This window comes from Manihot esculenta, chromosome 8, assembly GCF_001659605.2.
Source record: "Manihot esculenta cultivar AM560-2 chromosome 8, M.esculenta_v8, whole genome shotgun sequence".
Taxonomy (NCBI): domain Eukaryota; kingdom Viridiplantae; phylum Streptophyta; class Magnoliopsida; order Malpighiales; family Euphorbiaceae; genus Manihot; species Manihot esculenta.
In genome coordinates, this window is record NC_035168.2 from 38,203,510 (window position 1) to 38,220,300 (window position 16,791).

The 16,791-nt window shown below is 41.9% G+C and overlaps 2 protein-coding genes across 2 annotated transcripts; one reads left to right on the plus strand and one right to left on the minus strand.

The window, feature by feature from the left end:
* The first annotated feature begins 459 nt into the window (after positions 1-459).
* On the plus strand, positions 460-1,588 carry LOC122724337 (germin-like protein subfamily 1 member 16). The gene is made up of 2 exons (XM_043958880.1): positions 460-641; positions 793-1,588. Exons 1-2 carry the CDS (start codon positions 518-520, stop codon positions 1,341-1,343), a joined length of 675 nt encoding a protein of 224 aa, XP_043814815.1. The 5' UTR covers positions 460-517; the 3' UTR covers positions 1,344-1,588.
* A 2,295-nt stretch (positions 1,589-3,883) lies between these two features.
* Positions 3,884-16,768, minus strand: LOC110621607 (probable UDP-N-acetylglucosamine--peptide N-acetylglucosaminyltransferase SEC). The gene is made up of 14 exons (XM_021765874.2): positions 16,706-16,768; positions 16,449-16,520; positions 16,250-16,330; positions 15,969-16,167; positions 15,697-15,864; positions 15,112-15,187; positions 5,658-5,692; positions 5,482-5,568; positions 5,239-5,366; positions 5,046-5,128; positions 4,752-4,857; positions 4,507-4,653; positions 4,288-4,408; positions 3,884-4,185 (listed from the first exon to the last, which is right to left on the minus strand). The coding sequence occupies exons 3-14, from the start codon at positions 16,297-16,299 to the stop codon at positions 4,072-4,074; spliced, it is 1,314 nt and encodes a 437-aa protein (XP_021621566.1). The 5' UTR covers positions 16,300-16,330; positions 16,449-16,520; positions 16,706-16,768; the 3' UTR covers positions 3,884-4,071.
* Positions 16,769-16,791: the final 23 nt, after the last annotated feature.

A 16,791-nucleotide genomic window follows, 5' to 3' on the forward strand; every position in this document is an offset into this window, starting at 1 on the left:
AAAATGAAATTGCAAATTTGTTAGAGAGAAGAAATGGCAACAAAGTTTCTGGAAACGTATTTACTGTGCCGCTAGTGTTTGTTCTCCATGGACCTACTGATTCAGAACTACTGAACTAGTTTGGGATTGGAGCATGAAGAAGCCAACCAAAACCACTCCTTCAAAAACCTTTGCTCTCTTCCTAACATTAACACCATATCATTTTTAGAAATTTAAAAATGTTTTAGCAGCCATCAACTTGTTACTGTGCCACCAAAATACTGAATTTTCCTCGAGTTCAGTTGCAAGACTATAAATTAATTGATGAGTTGTTAATACAGACATAAAATTTTCAAGCTATCTATTTCAAGTATAACAAATAAAATTCAAAATCTAGACGTGGTTCACCCAGACCATGTGATATGGTGATGTAAGCGTAGAACTTTGCAAATGAGCTTCATCTATAAATAGAAATGAAATCATGCAAGATTCCTCACCCAAAATTAAAGATATAGGAAGCTAGAGACAGTTTGATCAAATGAAGAGTTCTCATTTCTTTCTAGCCTTTGCACTCTTGGCTTTGGCTTTGTCATATGCCTCCGCCTATGACCCTAGCCCTCTCCAGGACTTCTGTGTTGCAATCAATAACCCCTTCAATGCTGGTATAGTCTTGTGAAGTTTTCTTGCTTTCTTTCAAGTTTCTATCATAACTTTATCCTATATAAATATATATATATACACTTTTTTTGGCAGTCTCTGTTTTGGTTTACAATATGGAGTGATGACAGTTAACAAAAATTTTATGTTGTGCAGTGTTCGTGAATGGAAAATTTTGCAAGAATCCCAACCTTACTATAGCCAATGACTTCTCTTTTTCGGGACTGAATGTTCCTAGAAATACAGGGAATCAAGTAGGATCAACTGTAACCCTCTTAAATGTGGAACAAATACCAGGAGTTAACACTCTTGGTATCTCCCTTGCTCGTATAGACTATGCACCGAACGGTGGTTTAAACCCTCCCCATTTTCATCCTCGTGCCACAGAAATCCTTTTAGTCCTCGAGGGCACTCTTTACGTTGGTTTCATCACATCCAACCCCAATCGCCTTATCAGTAAAGTCTTAAATCCAGGAGATGTTTTTGTGTTTCCAATTGGCCTGATTCACTTTCAGTTTAATATTGCAAAGACGAATGGAGTTGCCATTGCTAGTTTAAACAGCCAAAATCCTGGAGTTGTCACTATAGCAAATGCAACCTTTGGAACTAATCCACCAATTAATCCTGATGTTCTGGCTAAGGCCTTCCAGCTGGACAAGCAAGTTGTCAAAAATCTTCAGGCCAAGTTTGGTGGAAGCAACAACTAGAGAGACACGCACAAATAAGTTTGGTGGAACCAGTAACCTTCTTTGATAAGATAGTGCAATATTCTCTGTAATGCCGTGAGAAGAATAAAACAAAGGGTGATTTCCTATTACGTGCTAATGTCTATTATGTTCATTTTGGGTGCAGTATGAAACACTGGAATTCCTGTAAAATAAGCTTTCCTGCTATTCCAGCAGCTCAGTTTGTAGCCAAAATTTCAATGTCTATCTAAACTCATTTCACTGTAGTGCTGAAGGACCATCAAAGTGAATACTAATTATCCTCACAGTTCTGGCACTCAACCACAAATTTACAAAAATAAAACATAAAGACGCCTCTATTTAACTCTTGAACCAAATTTGATAAAGAGATAAAAGATCAAAGTGATGTATAAAGGTGAGAAATATGACAAAATATGTAACAAATAATTTAAGTTTTGAGAGGAAAAACAGAAAAAAAGCTCACTTCACTTTCTTGAAATTGACCCATCATCCGTTTCTTTTCCTGCAAAAGACACGGTATTTTCAAAAACTTAACAAAGCCACTTCAAGCATTTGTGAGGGCAAGGGCAGAGGAAAGAAGCAGCAGCTGTGGTGCACATATCGCAGTCATCTCAACCAAATAATTAGCTGCTTCCATTCTACGTATCTTCCTCCAAGTCCGCGCATAGTTAATCAACATCGTTACACCGGCCTATTTGGAGCATGTCTTATAACTTTCATTTTACCAAAGAAACAGAAGGCATCATCAAATTGCCCTCTCGTACAAGCATATGTACTCGGAAATGTCCTCAGTCGAACTGCGCAATAGCCGAAAAGACTCATCAATGAACTAAAATCTTATGTAAGCGTTTATATTAGAACAAAACCCCAACTTGTACACACTGTAATACGTATCAATACAAAAATCAATTTCCTGCTTTACAAATGGCTTCAATCAACGAATAACATATTAACATCCGGCACAAATTTCCTAACAACCATTCAATTGACAAATCACGCATGCTCGCTAGAGAATTAAATCTCTTGTTACTCATTTCCTCCGAGAACTCCTGTGCTTCCCTCAACTTCCCACTGGAGCACCATCCATTAACAAGAACCGCATAAGTCGTCTTATCAGGAACCAACCCTTCCCAATCATCCTCCTAATCAACGCATAAGCTCCATGCAACATATTCACTTCACAGAGGGCAAAAAGCAAGGCATTGTGAACATCGAGCACCGTTCACAATTCAAACTAGTGCACTTGTTAAAAACTACCACTGCCTGATCGATGTAACTATGCCTCCAGTAAGGTATTGAGAAATTTGAATTAGGGATCCAATTTTGTTTTATCAGTATAACAACTAATTTTATTTATTTCAAAAAAAAAATTTTACACGTATGTATATTAAAGATAAAATTATGAAATTGAAAGTCAAATTAACAAAAAAAAGATATTCACATGAACAAAATATTGTGAATTAAATCAGTTTGTTCATATAAAAATTTTTTAAAATGTTTAAATAACTTAACCTATTATCTACATAAATACTACATTTTATTTATATTTAAATTTTTTTTAAATAATCTAACTCATAACATATTAATCTCATTAAATAATCTAAGATATTGCGGCCTATTATATTGGTTATGTGGGATATCAAGGGTAGGGGTGAGCAGTATTCGGTTCAAATCGAAAAAATCGATCGAACCGAATCGATTTGAAAATTTAGTTCGGTTTTTTATATATTTCGATTCGGTTCGGTTTTTAATTTCAAAAATTTTAGTTATTTCGGTTCGGTTCGGTTTTGATCAGAAAAAAACTGAAAAAATCGAACCGAACCGATTAGTGATAATAATATGTTTTTTTCAATAATATAGAGAAATTAAATCATATTAAGTTTAAAATATTTTAATTAAATTTAAAATATTAAAAATAAAGTGTGAAAAATAAAAAAATAATTAAAAATCGAAACCGATCAAATCGAACCGAATCGAACCGAATCAGACCGGTTCGGTTCAATTCGGTTTTTGACCAAAATCGGTTCGGTTCGGTTTTTACAAACACTAAAATTTCGGTTTTCGGTTTATTCGGTTCGGTTCGGTTTTGAACCGAACCGACCGAATGCTCACCCAGGCAAAGTAGGCGTCTTTGCCGGCGGAAGGAATCGGGGAATTAAAGTTAGAGAGGATTTGAAATAAAATGGCGGCCGTGAATCTGGCGCGGGTGAGTTCGGCGGAGATCTGCACTTAAGTTGGCCTACAAGGAAAAGCGACGTATCACCGATTGAGCGAAGAGGCTTCCGAGAGGAAGGCCACGAATGCACCAGTTTCTTGTATCACAAAGTTGCAACGTTATTGGGGATTATCTTTACTACGCAACTCACCAACTTCCTTGGGTTATTACAAGACTCTAGTTTATTAGTTAAGTTTACATCATCTCATTCACCAAGCGGCAGCTCGTATTGAAGACCTTACAAGTAGGCACAGGACGTATACCTGTTCACATATATTCTTGAAGAAACTCTTTATCATAAAGTTTGAACTGAATCACAACCGCAGAAAGAAATGTTATACATAGATTGAATTTAGTCGATTCCCACGACAGATTTGGCTAAATGAACAGTTACAAATTCGATCACCATATGATCATCTCAATGATCTTAACCAATATCAATGTATCATGCTAAGTATACTTATAGATCTTTTTCTCTTGCTCTTATCTACAATGCCGTCTATTCACTCCCCCTCATCTATCATAAGGGAACTCGGAGTCCCTTTCTGTCACTTTAAAGTGCTGAGGCTGCTGTCCTGAGCAATGGATATTCCACATTTTGAAATATGCCCTCTCCAGATTACGAACCTGCATAATTATTTCAAGAAAAAATCAACTTCACAAAACAAAAAAGGAATAATAATAATAACAATAATAATAAATCATCAGGAATACTTCACTAGGGCTTACCCAGCGTGCCGTATCAAAGAGCGGGCAAGTCATGCGGACTGCCTTCAGTTTATTGGTAAGAGCCTGCAATTTTGGCTTATTCAAAGCCAGAGACACTGCTCTCTCTTCGTATTCCTTCATACTGTCATATGGTAAATTAGTGAGTCAAGAAAATTCACACAACCCATTATGCTTCAGGCTGAGAATTGTTCACAAGCACAGAGAAAATAAAATGCCTACCTGCTAACAATCATCTCCTCCCCTAGTCCAGTGGCAAGACACAATGATCCAGCAACTCTTGTAGCCATTTTCTCAAGGGGCAGTGTTACCATAGGTAAACCTGTCCATAAAATATCCGTCCCTGTTGTATGTGCATTACATAATGGCCTAAAAGAGAGAAATCCAACTATGAGTACCTAGAGACCCAGGACCAAAATGACTACCTTCACACACGCACACAAAGACAGAGAGAGGAGAGAGATTACGAGTCCAGAAATAGATCAGCTAAAGCACTGCGCCTGATATGTTCATGTTTCATGGCAACATCAGTGAAAATAATTTGCTCTGGATGTACCCCTTGTGCAACAGCATCTGAAAAACACCAGATGGCAAAGTTAGACTAAATAGGTACTTTATACTGCAAACTTATTCACATTGTTCTCCCAACCACAGGACAGGAACTTGGACAATTCATCTAAGGTGGTCATTCACAAAAATTTGAACAAATGCACAACAAGAATATGTGAATTCTACAGAATGAATAAAACAAGTTCACCTACATGAACGAAGTCTCATTTCGCCTGCAGCTGGGAACCTAAGGAGCCAAAGGGCACTGTTGGGCACACGTTTGAGAATGTTGCACCTATAATGATCAAATATACAAAACAAAACAAAAAAACCAAAAAACAGTAAGATACCTGAAAGTGCTACATTGTGCATGCATAAAATAAGCCAACAGACAGATAACAATACCAAGTATTAAAGATTTCAGGATCCATCTTGTACAACTGGTTGAAGCATGCAAATATAAATTTGTCTTCAGGAAGACCATAATCTGATCGCTTGTGCTGGCATGTTGGATCCAGAACATCTAGATTTTTCTGAAAAAAAATAGTAGCAGTTGTACACACTAAGATTCCAAAATTGAAACAACATAAGATGGTTTAAACCAAAAGGCTACAATTCTCTTCTCTCAGGATTTTCATAGGGACATACCTGCTTATAGTCATTCACAAAGTAGCAATGAGGCATGTGAACAAGCTTTTCGGAGTAAATATGCGAGTAACGTATAGGTGAAACAAACTGAGAGCAAAGTGCATACATATCAGACTGGTGAAAACAGAGACCAAACTTAATGCATGTTTAAGATTAGATTGAGGTCAATCTCCCACCTCATCAGTGACCAAATAATCAATATATGTTGCTCCAGTTGTAACAGCCCGGAAACCGAACTGTCACCGGCACTAGGATCCAGATCGGCTTAAGGCCGCCGGGACCCGTAGTAAGCCTACTGTGACCTCTGTGTACCTGTAGAAGCCCATACATGATCATACATTTTCAGTAAAAATTAAAATCTTTTCTTCCTTTCCAAGGCTTAACCTGCGCATAACATAACTCTATATCATTAACCCCTACTAGAGCACTCATCAAAGCTCTAGGTGGGCTACTCATTCTATGTTAAGCCTGGTTTTCATTACATAACATAAAACATTTACATTAAAACATGATCATGTATACAAAGGGTTTACATCTCTTATTAGTCAAGCACAATCTATACACTGCACATTACAATCTATCTCTTTACAAAACATGTCCATACTAGCTATTTCATATCCTTCTTTCTCTTCCATACCCTGCTAACCTTGCTCTGGACTCTGAACCTGCAAAACTGGAGTTAAGGGAGAGGGATGAGCTATACTAGCCCAGTGAGCAGAACTAGAAAACAGGTGATAAAATATGCTCTCATAGAATGCGTCATAACACAGTTATATCAACGTCTGTTACATCATCCGTATGGGTTCACGCAAGCGTCCTTCCCCAGAGAGTTCACGCAAGCGTCCTTCCTCTCACGGAATCATCTTCATTTCATCAACATAGCACAATGCAATGAGTCATCTTCATGGTTTCTAATGCAACAACCTATATACATTATGATGCATGAAGCATGATAAAATATTGGATTTTTCATATTAAAAGATTTAAGTTTAGTTCCACTCCCCTTGGCTGACTCTGATCTAACTTGCAGGTTCAGAACTGTGCTCACTGTTGACCTCCTTGATTCCTCTGGTCCGTTCCTACACAGGTGGACTTATATGAGGGATCAAACTATCATAAGAACAACTCTAAGAAACTCCCCAAAACCCCTCTAAAAGATCCTAAAACAATCACATAAAACATGCAAAAGAAGGCTGGACAGGGTACATTCGGCGGCAGGTTCGGCGGCCGAAAGTCCCGTCCAGAGACGAAACTCATGCACTTTCGGCGGCCGAACCTCTTCCTTCGGCGGCCGAAAGTCCTCTACTCTCCTTCGGGTGCACCTTCGGCATCCGAAAGTCTCGTTCAAAGACGAAACTCAACCTTCGGCAGCACTTTCGGCGGCCGAACCTTGCCTCCAGAGACGAAAGTCCCAACTTTCGGAAGCAAGCTTTGGCAGCCGAAACTGCCTCCACAAGGGGTTCGGCGGCCGAACCTTCCTTCGGCGGCCGAACCTGGCTTTGCCTAACGGGCAGAAGCCAGCTCTGCTTCATGCAAACTTTCCCCTCAGCTCCTCTCAACATGCATATCAACACCCACAACCAGCATATACTCAAATATATGCACAAAGGGGTCCAAAACTAACCTATTACCCCAAACACACAATATCAAACATCACTTAAACATTTTATATCCATACTTGCACCAAAACATGCATAAAACCTAATCATGCATACTACCCATCAAACCTTCATAAAACCTTTATACATCAACAAAGAAGCTCAAGATCAAGCCTTACCTCCTAAAGAACTTGAGGATAGGTGATCTTCACGTGGAGATAGGGAGAAAACCTCTTCCAAAGCTCCAAGCTTCAAAACTCACTTCTTTGCTCAAAACCTTCAAAATACCTCAAAACCTTTAAAAACCTTGAAAGATTTGATGAAAAACATGAAGATCATCAAAGTCAACATGGAGAGGTCTTGGACTCACCTCTGGCTGCAAGTGAAGGAGAAATATCCTCTCTCCACCGACCTTTGGCCCTTTTATAGGTGGCTGGCCAGACCACCTTCGGCAGCCGAACGTGCATCCGAAACCCTGCAAGGTTCGGCGGCCGAAAGTGACCTTCGGCGGCCGAACTTTGCATTTCTCCCTTATTGCTTTTCTTTCAAAAACTCATTTCTTTTAACACTTTAAAACATTAAAACACTTAAAACATTTTGGAAAACATGTGTATTACCCTTCTAGATGCTTCCGACACCTGAGATTCCACCGGTCTACAGGAATTCCGATGCCGGACTCTAGCCGGGTATTACATTCTCCCCCCCTTAAGAACATTCGTCCCCGAATGTTCCTCAAACATAAAAACACATAATCACATAGAAAAGGGGAAAACTAACCTTAAAACAAATATGGGTATTGCTGGAGCATAGACTCCCGTGTCTCCCAGGTGCACTCTTCCAGATTATGGTGGTTCCACAGGACTTTCACCATCGGTATCTCCTTGTTCCTTAGCTTCCTGATCTGTGTGTCCAGAATCCGTACTGGCTGCTCTACATAAGTGAGATCTCCTAGGATCTCTACCTCAGGTTCATGAAGAACCTTACTCGGATCTGACACAAATTTCCTTAACATAGAAACATGAAACACCGGGTGAATTCTCTCCATAGATGCAGGCAAATCCAGCTTATACGACACATTCCCGATCTTCTGCAAGATCTCAAAGGGACCAACGTATCGTGGAGCTAGTTTACCCTTCTTTCCAAAACGAACCACTCCTTTCATCGGAGACACCTTTAGCAATATCATATCACCCTCCTGAAACTCTATCTGCTTCCTATGGACGTCTGCATAACTTTTCTGTCGGCTGACAGCTGTTCTGATCCTCTCTCTGATGATAGGCACTAACCTGCTGGTAATTTCTACAATCTCTGGCCCTGCAAGAGCCTTCTCTCCTACCTCTTCCCAGCAAACAGGTGTTCGGCACTTCCTTCCATACAGAGCTTCATAAGGAGCCATCCCTATGCTAGCATGATGGCTGTTATTGTAGGCAAACTCCACCAAAGGTAGATGCTGCCTCCAAGAACCGCCAAAGTCTAACACACACATTCTTAACATATCTTCAATAGCCTGGATGGTCCTTTCCGACTGACCGTCTGTCTGTGGATGGAAAGCAGTACTGAAATCCAATCTGGTGCCCATCTCAGCTTGCAGACTCCGCCAAAACCTGGAGGTAAACTGTGGTCCTCTGTCTGATACTATTGACACTGGAACTCCATGCAGCCTCACTATCTCTTCCACGTATACCTGCGCCAACTTGTCCACAGAGTAGTTACTCCTGACTGGAATGAAATGTGCAGATTTAGTCAGTCTATCCACAATCACCCAGATAGAGTCTAATCTGTTAGACGTCGCCGGTAACCCCACTACAAAATCCATAGCTATGTTCTCCCATTTCCACTCTGGAATCGGCAGTGGGTTAAGCATTCCAGCCGGCTTCTGGTGCTCTAGCTTCACCCTTTGGCAAACCTCGCAGGCTGCCACGAACTGTGCCACTTCCTTCTTCATCGCTGGCCACCAATACACTCTTCTCAGGTCTTGATACATCTTGGTGGCTCCAGGGTGAACGCTATACCTCGCATTATGAGCTTCCCTCATAATGTCTTCCTTTAAACTGCTGTCATCTGGTACACATAACCTCTTCCCGTGCCGAAGAATCCCCTCACTGTCAAATCTGAACTCCGTATTGTTGCCAGACTGAACAGTCCTGGCAATCTTCACTAACTCGGGGTCCTCGTGCTGTTTCAGAGCCACTTGCTCTAGAAACACGGGTGTAACTCTCATCTGTGCTATCAATGCACCTGTACCAGATAACCCTAACTGTAGCCCTTCATCTATAAGCCTGTAAAAGTCCTTCACCACCGGCCTTCTCGTTGCTGATATGTGGGATAAACTGCCTAGTGACTTCCGGCTTAAGGCATCTGCTACTACATTAGCCTTTCCCGGATGATACTGGATCTTGCAATCATAATCACTGAGCAATTCTACCCACCGTCTCTGCCTCAAGTTTAGCTCTTTCTGACTCAAGATGTGTTGCAGGCTCTTATGATCTGTAAAGATCTCACACTTTACCCCATAGAGGTAATGCCTCCACATCTTAAGTGCAAAAATAACAGCTGCCATTTCTAGATCGTGTGTCGGGTAGTTCAGCTCGTGCTTCTTCAGCTGTCTTGAAGCATAAGCTATCACTCTGTCTTTCTGCATCAACACACAACCCAATCCCACTCGGGATGCATCACAGAATACTGTGAAATCTTCATCACTAGTCGGCAGAGCTAACACCGGTGCTGAAGTCAACCGTCTCTTCAACTCTTCAAAGCTCTCATCACATTCTTCTGACCATACAAACTTCTGATTCTTCCTGGTCAGTCTGGTCATAGGAGCAGCAATTCTAGAGAAGTCCTGTACGAACCTCCTATAATAGCCTGCCAAACCCAGAAAACTCTTGATTTCTGTCACTGTAGTGGGTGTAGGCCAATTGGCTACTGCCTCTACCTTCTTGGGGTCTACTGCTATACCTTCATCTGATACTACATGCCCCAAAAAGGAAATGCTCCTCAGCCAGAACTCACACTTAGAGAACTTGGCATACAAGCCATGCTCTCTCAAAGTCTGCAACACTATCCTCAGATGCTGGGCATGCTCCTCTGCATCTCTGGAGTACACTAAGATATCATCGATAAAGACAATAACGAAACGATCCAAGTACTCCCTGAAAACCCTGTTCATGAGATCCATGAATGCTGCAGGGGCATTAGTCAACCCGAACGGCATTACTAGGAACTCATAATGCCCATATCTGGTCCTGAAAGCGGTCTTAGGTACGTCATCTTCCCTGATCTTCAACTGATGGTATCCGGATCTCAGATCTATCTTAGAGAAACAACCTGCTCCTGCCAGCTGGTCGAATAGATCATCAATCCTGGGTAGAGGATACTTATTCTTGGTAGTGACTTTGTTCAACTGCCTGTAGTCAATACAAAGTCTCAGAGATCCATCCTTCTTCCTGACGAACAGTACTGGAGCACCCCAAGGCGAGGTACTCGGGCGGATGAAACCCTTGTCTACCAACTCTTGTAACTGCTCTTTCAACTCTCTCAGCTCTGCTGGTGCCATCCTGTAGGGAGGAATAGAGATCGGTCTTGTACCAGGCATCAATTCAATCTCGAACTCTATTTCCCTGTCAGGTGGTAGTCCTGGAAGCTCTTCAGGAAACACATCTGGGAATTCTCTAACAACTGGTACTGAGGATGGTTCCCTAACCTGTTTGTCTAGCTCTCTCACATGAGCTATGAACCCCTGACACCCTCTCCTCAACAACCTACGAGCCTGAAGGGCTGATATCAAACCCTTAGGTGTCCCCCTCCTATCTCCTCTGAAGACACATACTGACCCATCCTGGTCTCTGAAACTGACTACCTTGTCTTTGCAGTTCAAGGTAGCATCAAACGTAGATAACCAATCCATCCCTAGAATGACATCAAAATTTGTCAACTCTAGAACCACTAGGTCGGCTGGAAGGTATCTACCCTCTATGCATACTGGACTGAACCGACAGACTGACTCTGCCAATGATGGGTCACATCTGGGTCCACTAACCCAAAGAGGACACTCTAACTCTGTGACTATCAACCCCAATCTCTCTGCGGCTCTAGAAGCAATAAAAGAGTGAGAAGCACCGGGGTCCATCAAAGCATACACCTCGGAACACCCAATGATGAGATTACCTGACACCACTGTGTTCGATGTGTCTGCCTCTTGCTGAGTCATGGTGAAAATCCGTGCTGGGGCTGACGGACCTGCACCTCGGGAACCCATCCCTGATGAAGAGGCTGCCCTTCTTCCTCTGCCTCTGCCACTGCTCTGTGGTACGGCTGAAGCTACTGGCTGTGCTACACTGCCAGAAGTCATCTGCTGGGATGGTGCAACCAAAGTCGCTTGAGGACATTCCCGTGCCATATGTCCTTCCTGCCCACATCTGTAGCAGGCTGTAGTTCCCATCAGACAAACTCCTCGATGTAGTTTTCCACATTTCTTGCATACTTGACCTGTTGTGCCAGAGCTGGAGCCACTACCTATTCCCAGACCAGATCTAATCTTGTTCCAGAACTTTCCCCTTTTTCCTCTTGCCTTCATTCCCTTCTTGCTACCCATAGCTGCTGTGCTCTGAGAGGAGGATTCCAACTTGGAACCTGAAGACTGTGCCTTAGGCTGTTTCACTGTTCCTTGTATAATGGCACTCGCCTCCATCTTCCTAGCTGCATCCACAATGGAGTGGAAACTTTCTTTCTCAGCTGGAAGAATCAAGGAGAAATACCTGGGGTGAAGTCTTGTGGCATATCTCCTTGCCTTCTTCTGATCCGTGTCATACGCCTGACCCACATAGGGTAACAATTCCAGGAACTTCTCTGTGTACTCATCCACTGTCATCTCATCCGTCTGTCTCAACTGTTCGAACTCTACCACTTTCATTTCCCTGAAACTGTCAGGAAAAGCCCAACCAGCAAATTCATTGGCGAACTCTTCCCAGGACATACTGTCTATTTTGGGGTCCACGTAGCTCTTGAACCATTCTCTGGCTTTCTTACACTTTAATGTGAACCCTGCCATCTCAATGGCCCTGTGATCATCTGCTCCCAACTCACTTGTGATCATCCTGACTGCACTGAGATACTCAAAAGGATCATCTCCTGTGTTGAACTTAGGAGCATCCAACTTCAAGTATTCAGTCATCTTCACCTTACTTCCCCCTGAGGTACTGGGTTGCTGTACTTCAACAGCAGGGGCTGCTGGTTCTGATGGTGGTGCTGCTTCTCTAGGTTCAGGGTTTGCTGAACTTGATGGAACAGGTGGGGGTGGATACATGGGATAAGGTGAATAAAAAGATGGATAAGGCATATAAGGCATGTAGGGTGGATATGGGGCAAAGCTAGAGTAATCCGACGTACCTTCCATCGGATAACCGGGGCCCTGTGTAAAGGTTGGAAAGCCAAACCCTGAGGCCTGTGTGCCTCCCTGGGACTCCCCCATACCTTCCTATGTCCTTCCTCTGCTCCTATTTTCATCTCTACTTTGCTCAACATCTCTTGCTTCTCTTACTTCCTCTGATCTTCCTCCTCTGACTATACCTCTCCTGCTCTCATCAGAAGACCTTCTAGGGTCTCGTGACATTCCCTCACTGCTTGACCTGTGTCTCCTTGCCCTTGGCAATGCAGGAGGACGAGCAGCTGTACCCTCACTTCCCTGTGGGACTCCAGTCAATCTCGCGGATCGACGAGTTCCTCGAATCTCAACTCTCTGGAACACAACATATAGCAAAACACATAAGCATACATCACCTATCATATAACAATGCACATGCATAAATCATGGCATTTCACATCATCATCAAAAAGACAGGACTGTCATCCTATCCTAGTGGACATGTTTTCCTATTGTGCTTGACCAACTATAACCTCTATGAGCCCATCTTTCTCTATAGGTCCGACCATACGAACCTCGTGCTCTGATACCACTCTGTAACAGCCCGGAAACCGAACTGTCACCGGCACTAGGATCCAGATCGGCTTAAGGCCGCCGGGACCCGTAGTAAGCCTACTGTGACCTCTGTGTACCTGTAGAAGCCCATACATGATCATACATTTTCAGTAAAAATTAAAATCTTTTCTTCCTTTCCAAGGCTTAACCTGCGCATAACATAACTCTATATCATTAACCCCTACTAGAGCACTCATCAAAGCTCTAGGTGGGCTACTCATTCTATGTTAAGCCTGGTTTTCATTACATAACATAAAACATTTACATTAAAACATGATCATGTATACAAAGGGTTTACATCTCTTATTAGTCAAGCACAATCTATACACTGCACATTACAATCTATCTCTTTACAAAACATGTCCATACTAGCTATTACATATCCTTCTTTCTCTTCCATACCCTGCTAACCTTGCTCTGAACTCTGAACCTGCAAAACTGGGGTTAAGGGAGAGGGATGAGCTATACTAGCCCAGTGAGCAGAACTAGAAAACAGGTGATAAAATATGCTCTCATGGAATGCGTCATAACACAGTTATATCAACGTCTGTTACATCATCCGTATGGGTTCACGCAAGCGTCCTTCCCCAGAGAGTTCACGCAAGCGTCCTTCCTCTCACGGAATCATCTTCATTTCATCAACATAGCACAATGCAATGAGTCATCTTCGTGGTTTCTAATGCAACAACCTATATACATTATGATGCATGAAGCATGATAAAATATTGGATTTTCCATATTAAAAGATTTAAGTTTAGTTCCACTCACCTTGGCTGACTCTGATCTAACTTGCAGGTTCAGAACTGTGCTCACTGTTGACCTCCTTGATTCCTCTGGTCCGTTCCTACACAGGTGGACTTATATGAGGGATCAAACTATCATAAGAACAACTCTAAGAAACTCCCCAAAACCCCTCTAAAAGATCCTAAAACAATCACATAAAACATGCAAAAGAAGGCTGGACAGGGTACATTCGGCGGCAGGTTCGGCGGCCGAAAGTCCCGTCCAGAGACGAAACTCATGCACTTTCGGCGGCCGAACCTCTTCCTTCGGCGGCCGAAAGTCCTCTACTCTCCTTCGGGTGCACCTTCGGCATCCGAAAGTCTCGTTCAGAGACGAAACTCAACCTTCGGCAGCACTTTCGGCGGCCGAACCTTGCCTCCAGAGACGAAAGTCCCAACTTTCGGAAGCAAGCTTTGGCAGCCGAAACTGCCTCCACAAGGGGTTCGGCGGCCGAACCTTCCTTCGGCGGCCGAACCTGGCTTTGCCTAACGGGCAGAAGCCAGCTCTGCTTCATGCAAACTTTCCCCTCAGCTCCTCTCAACATGCATATCAACACCCACAACCAGCATATACTCAAATATATGCACAAAGGGGTCCAAAACTAACCTATTACCCCAAACACACAACATCAAACATCACTTAAACATTTTATATCCATACTTGCACCAAAACATGCATAAAACCTAATCATGCATACTACCCATCAAACCTTCATAAAACCTTTATACATCAACAAAGAAGCTCAAGATCAAGCCTTACCTCCTAAAGAACTTGAGGATAGGTGATCTTCACGTGGAGATAGGGAGAAAACCTCTTCCAAAGCTCCAAGCTTCAAAACTCACTTCTTTGCTCAAAACCTTCAAAATACCTCAAAACCTTTAAAAACCTTGAAAGATTTGATGAAAAACATGAAGATCATCAAAGTCAACATGGAGAGGTCTTGGACTCACCTCTGGCTGCAAGTGAAGGAGAAATATCCTCTCTCCACCGACCTTTGGCCCTTTTATAGGTGGCTGGCCAGACCACCTTCGGCAGCCGAACGTGCATCCGAAACCCTGCAAGGTTCGGCGGCCGAAAGTGACCTTCGGCGGCCGAACTTTGCATTTCTCCCTTATTGCTTTTCTTTCAAAAACTCATTTCTTTTAACACTTTAAAACATTAAAACACTTAAAACATTTTGGAAAACATGTGTATTACCCTTCTAGATGCTTCCGACACCTGAGATTCCACCGGTCTACAGGAATTCCGATGCCGGACTCTAGCCGGGTATTACACCAGTGGTCCCAGGAAATCCCATGTATGACACCTGTATGGGTGCAGGCTGCATAGCAAATATTTCATTTCTGGCACCCTGCATGATAAAAGATGGAATATATGTTAGAAGGCACGATGGAAATACTATGGAAAATTACTCTTACTGAAACACGTATAGAAACCCCAGTCCAGAATATTGCAAATTATCGCAGAGAGCATGTAATAGCATGGTTATGTTCAACTTCCATAACAGAAATTTTCACAAATCAATCTCAGGCTTTAAAAATATACAAAACAAACGCAATTGGAAACCAAAATAAAATTATTTTCCAAGCTACTCATCTTTTTCTATATAGAGATTAAAAATAGGGGACCCAAGGGAGATTTCTGTTCAATTTCACAATACCAATCAACATACAAATAGCGATTAAAAGTCAACCTTACATGTAAAAATCAGCCATTGAACAGGTTGCAAGTAATTTCAAGACGATTCAGGCAGAGTAAGTAATGTAATCCAAACTGAATGTTAACACTTGATGCTGCAAATGTTTAAAGCATGAGATCCAATTTCTGCAGCACTTATCCCAAAAATTAACCAGACCTTACCTTGGTATAACCATTGAGATTAATGAGAATCTGTATTTTATCCTCATTAATTAGTTTGGCAATCATATCTGACGACATGGCAGAAACATCTACAAAATGCTCTGCTTCAGATTGGATACGCTGCCTCCATTCTGTACCATCATTTGGACTCAATGCATAGCAGAAGACCTGCATGGATTTTGTTAATTTTAACAGAAGATTGCAGAAAGGGAATAATAAATATTCCGAGTCACTAGAGGTGAAAAAGAGAGCAAAATTCAAAATTTACAAACCTCAACATTCTCTCTGTTGTGCATGCCAAATACAGATCCCATAAGGTGTGATAAGGGGTGATTACCAAAGTCACTGCTAACATAGCCAATCCTAAGTCTCTCACTACGATCACGCTTTACGGGAATTGGTGGAGGATGATTGAAAGGAGGAAGTCCAAAACGTGAAGCAATTATGGAACAATGAGCTGCATATTTGCTGCTTCAAGATGAAAGGAAAAAATGAGAATGAAAAGCATCAGGTCATACAGAATGACTGCAAAAACTAACACTCCATCTTCTACCTGATATCGAGAGCCAGTATTGGATCAATGGGATATATATGCAATAGCATGAAAAGGCTGCACACTAGGAAGAATAGATATCTGAAAGCATAAATTATTTTAGAGAACATATTAGCCTCATATGAAAAATATTTTTAAGGCATAAATAACTAATAAACAATTAAAGAAACAATTGAAGGACATCAGTGACGTCTCTTACAGAAATCTGCCTCCGGATGATCCCTTCAACTTCAGCAAACATCTTATCTCTATCCTCCCAACTGCATACACACTAGAGAAAATATCCTCAAATATATTAGTTTACAATAATCTTCTGCATGAGAAACATAAAAATTCCTCCAAAATTCTTTATCAGAACAGCTTCAATAAACTGAGGCTGAAGTTTATGAACAAACTACAATAATAGAAAAGGAAACAAAAATTTTAAATATGCATCATATTTCATTTTGGTTATACCTGTAATGTGTGCAGAAGGTTGCAAGTAGCTTCAGGGAAGTCCGGTCGAAGATGCAAAGCCTGTCTGTAGCTCTTTATAGCAGCCT

Bases quoted from the DNA above. Each gene is read 5' to 3' on its own strand.
- LOC122724337 (XM_043958880.1), top strand. From the start codon at position 518: ATGAAGAGTTCTCATTTCTTTCTAGCCTTTGCACTCTTGGCTTTGGCT. The intron at 642-792 runs GTATAGTCTTGT...TATGTTGTGCAG, and splicing joins CAATAACCCCTTCAATGCTG to TGTTCGTGAATGGAAAATTT.
- LOC110621607 (XM_021765874.2), bottom strand. From the start codon at position 16,299: ATGCTATTGCATATATATCCCATTGATCCAATACTGGCTCTCGATATC. The intron at 5,693-15,111 runs GTGTAATACCCG...CTGTTACAACTG, and splicing joins GGGATTTCCTGGGACCACTG to GAGCAACATATATTGATTAT. The intron at 4,409-4,506 runs GTAGGCATTTTA...ACCATATGACAG, and splicing joins GAGGAGATGATTGTTAGCAG to TATGAAGGAATACGAAGAGA.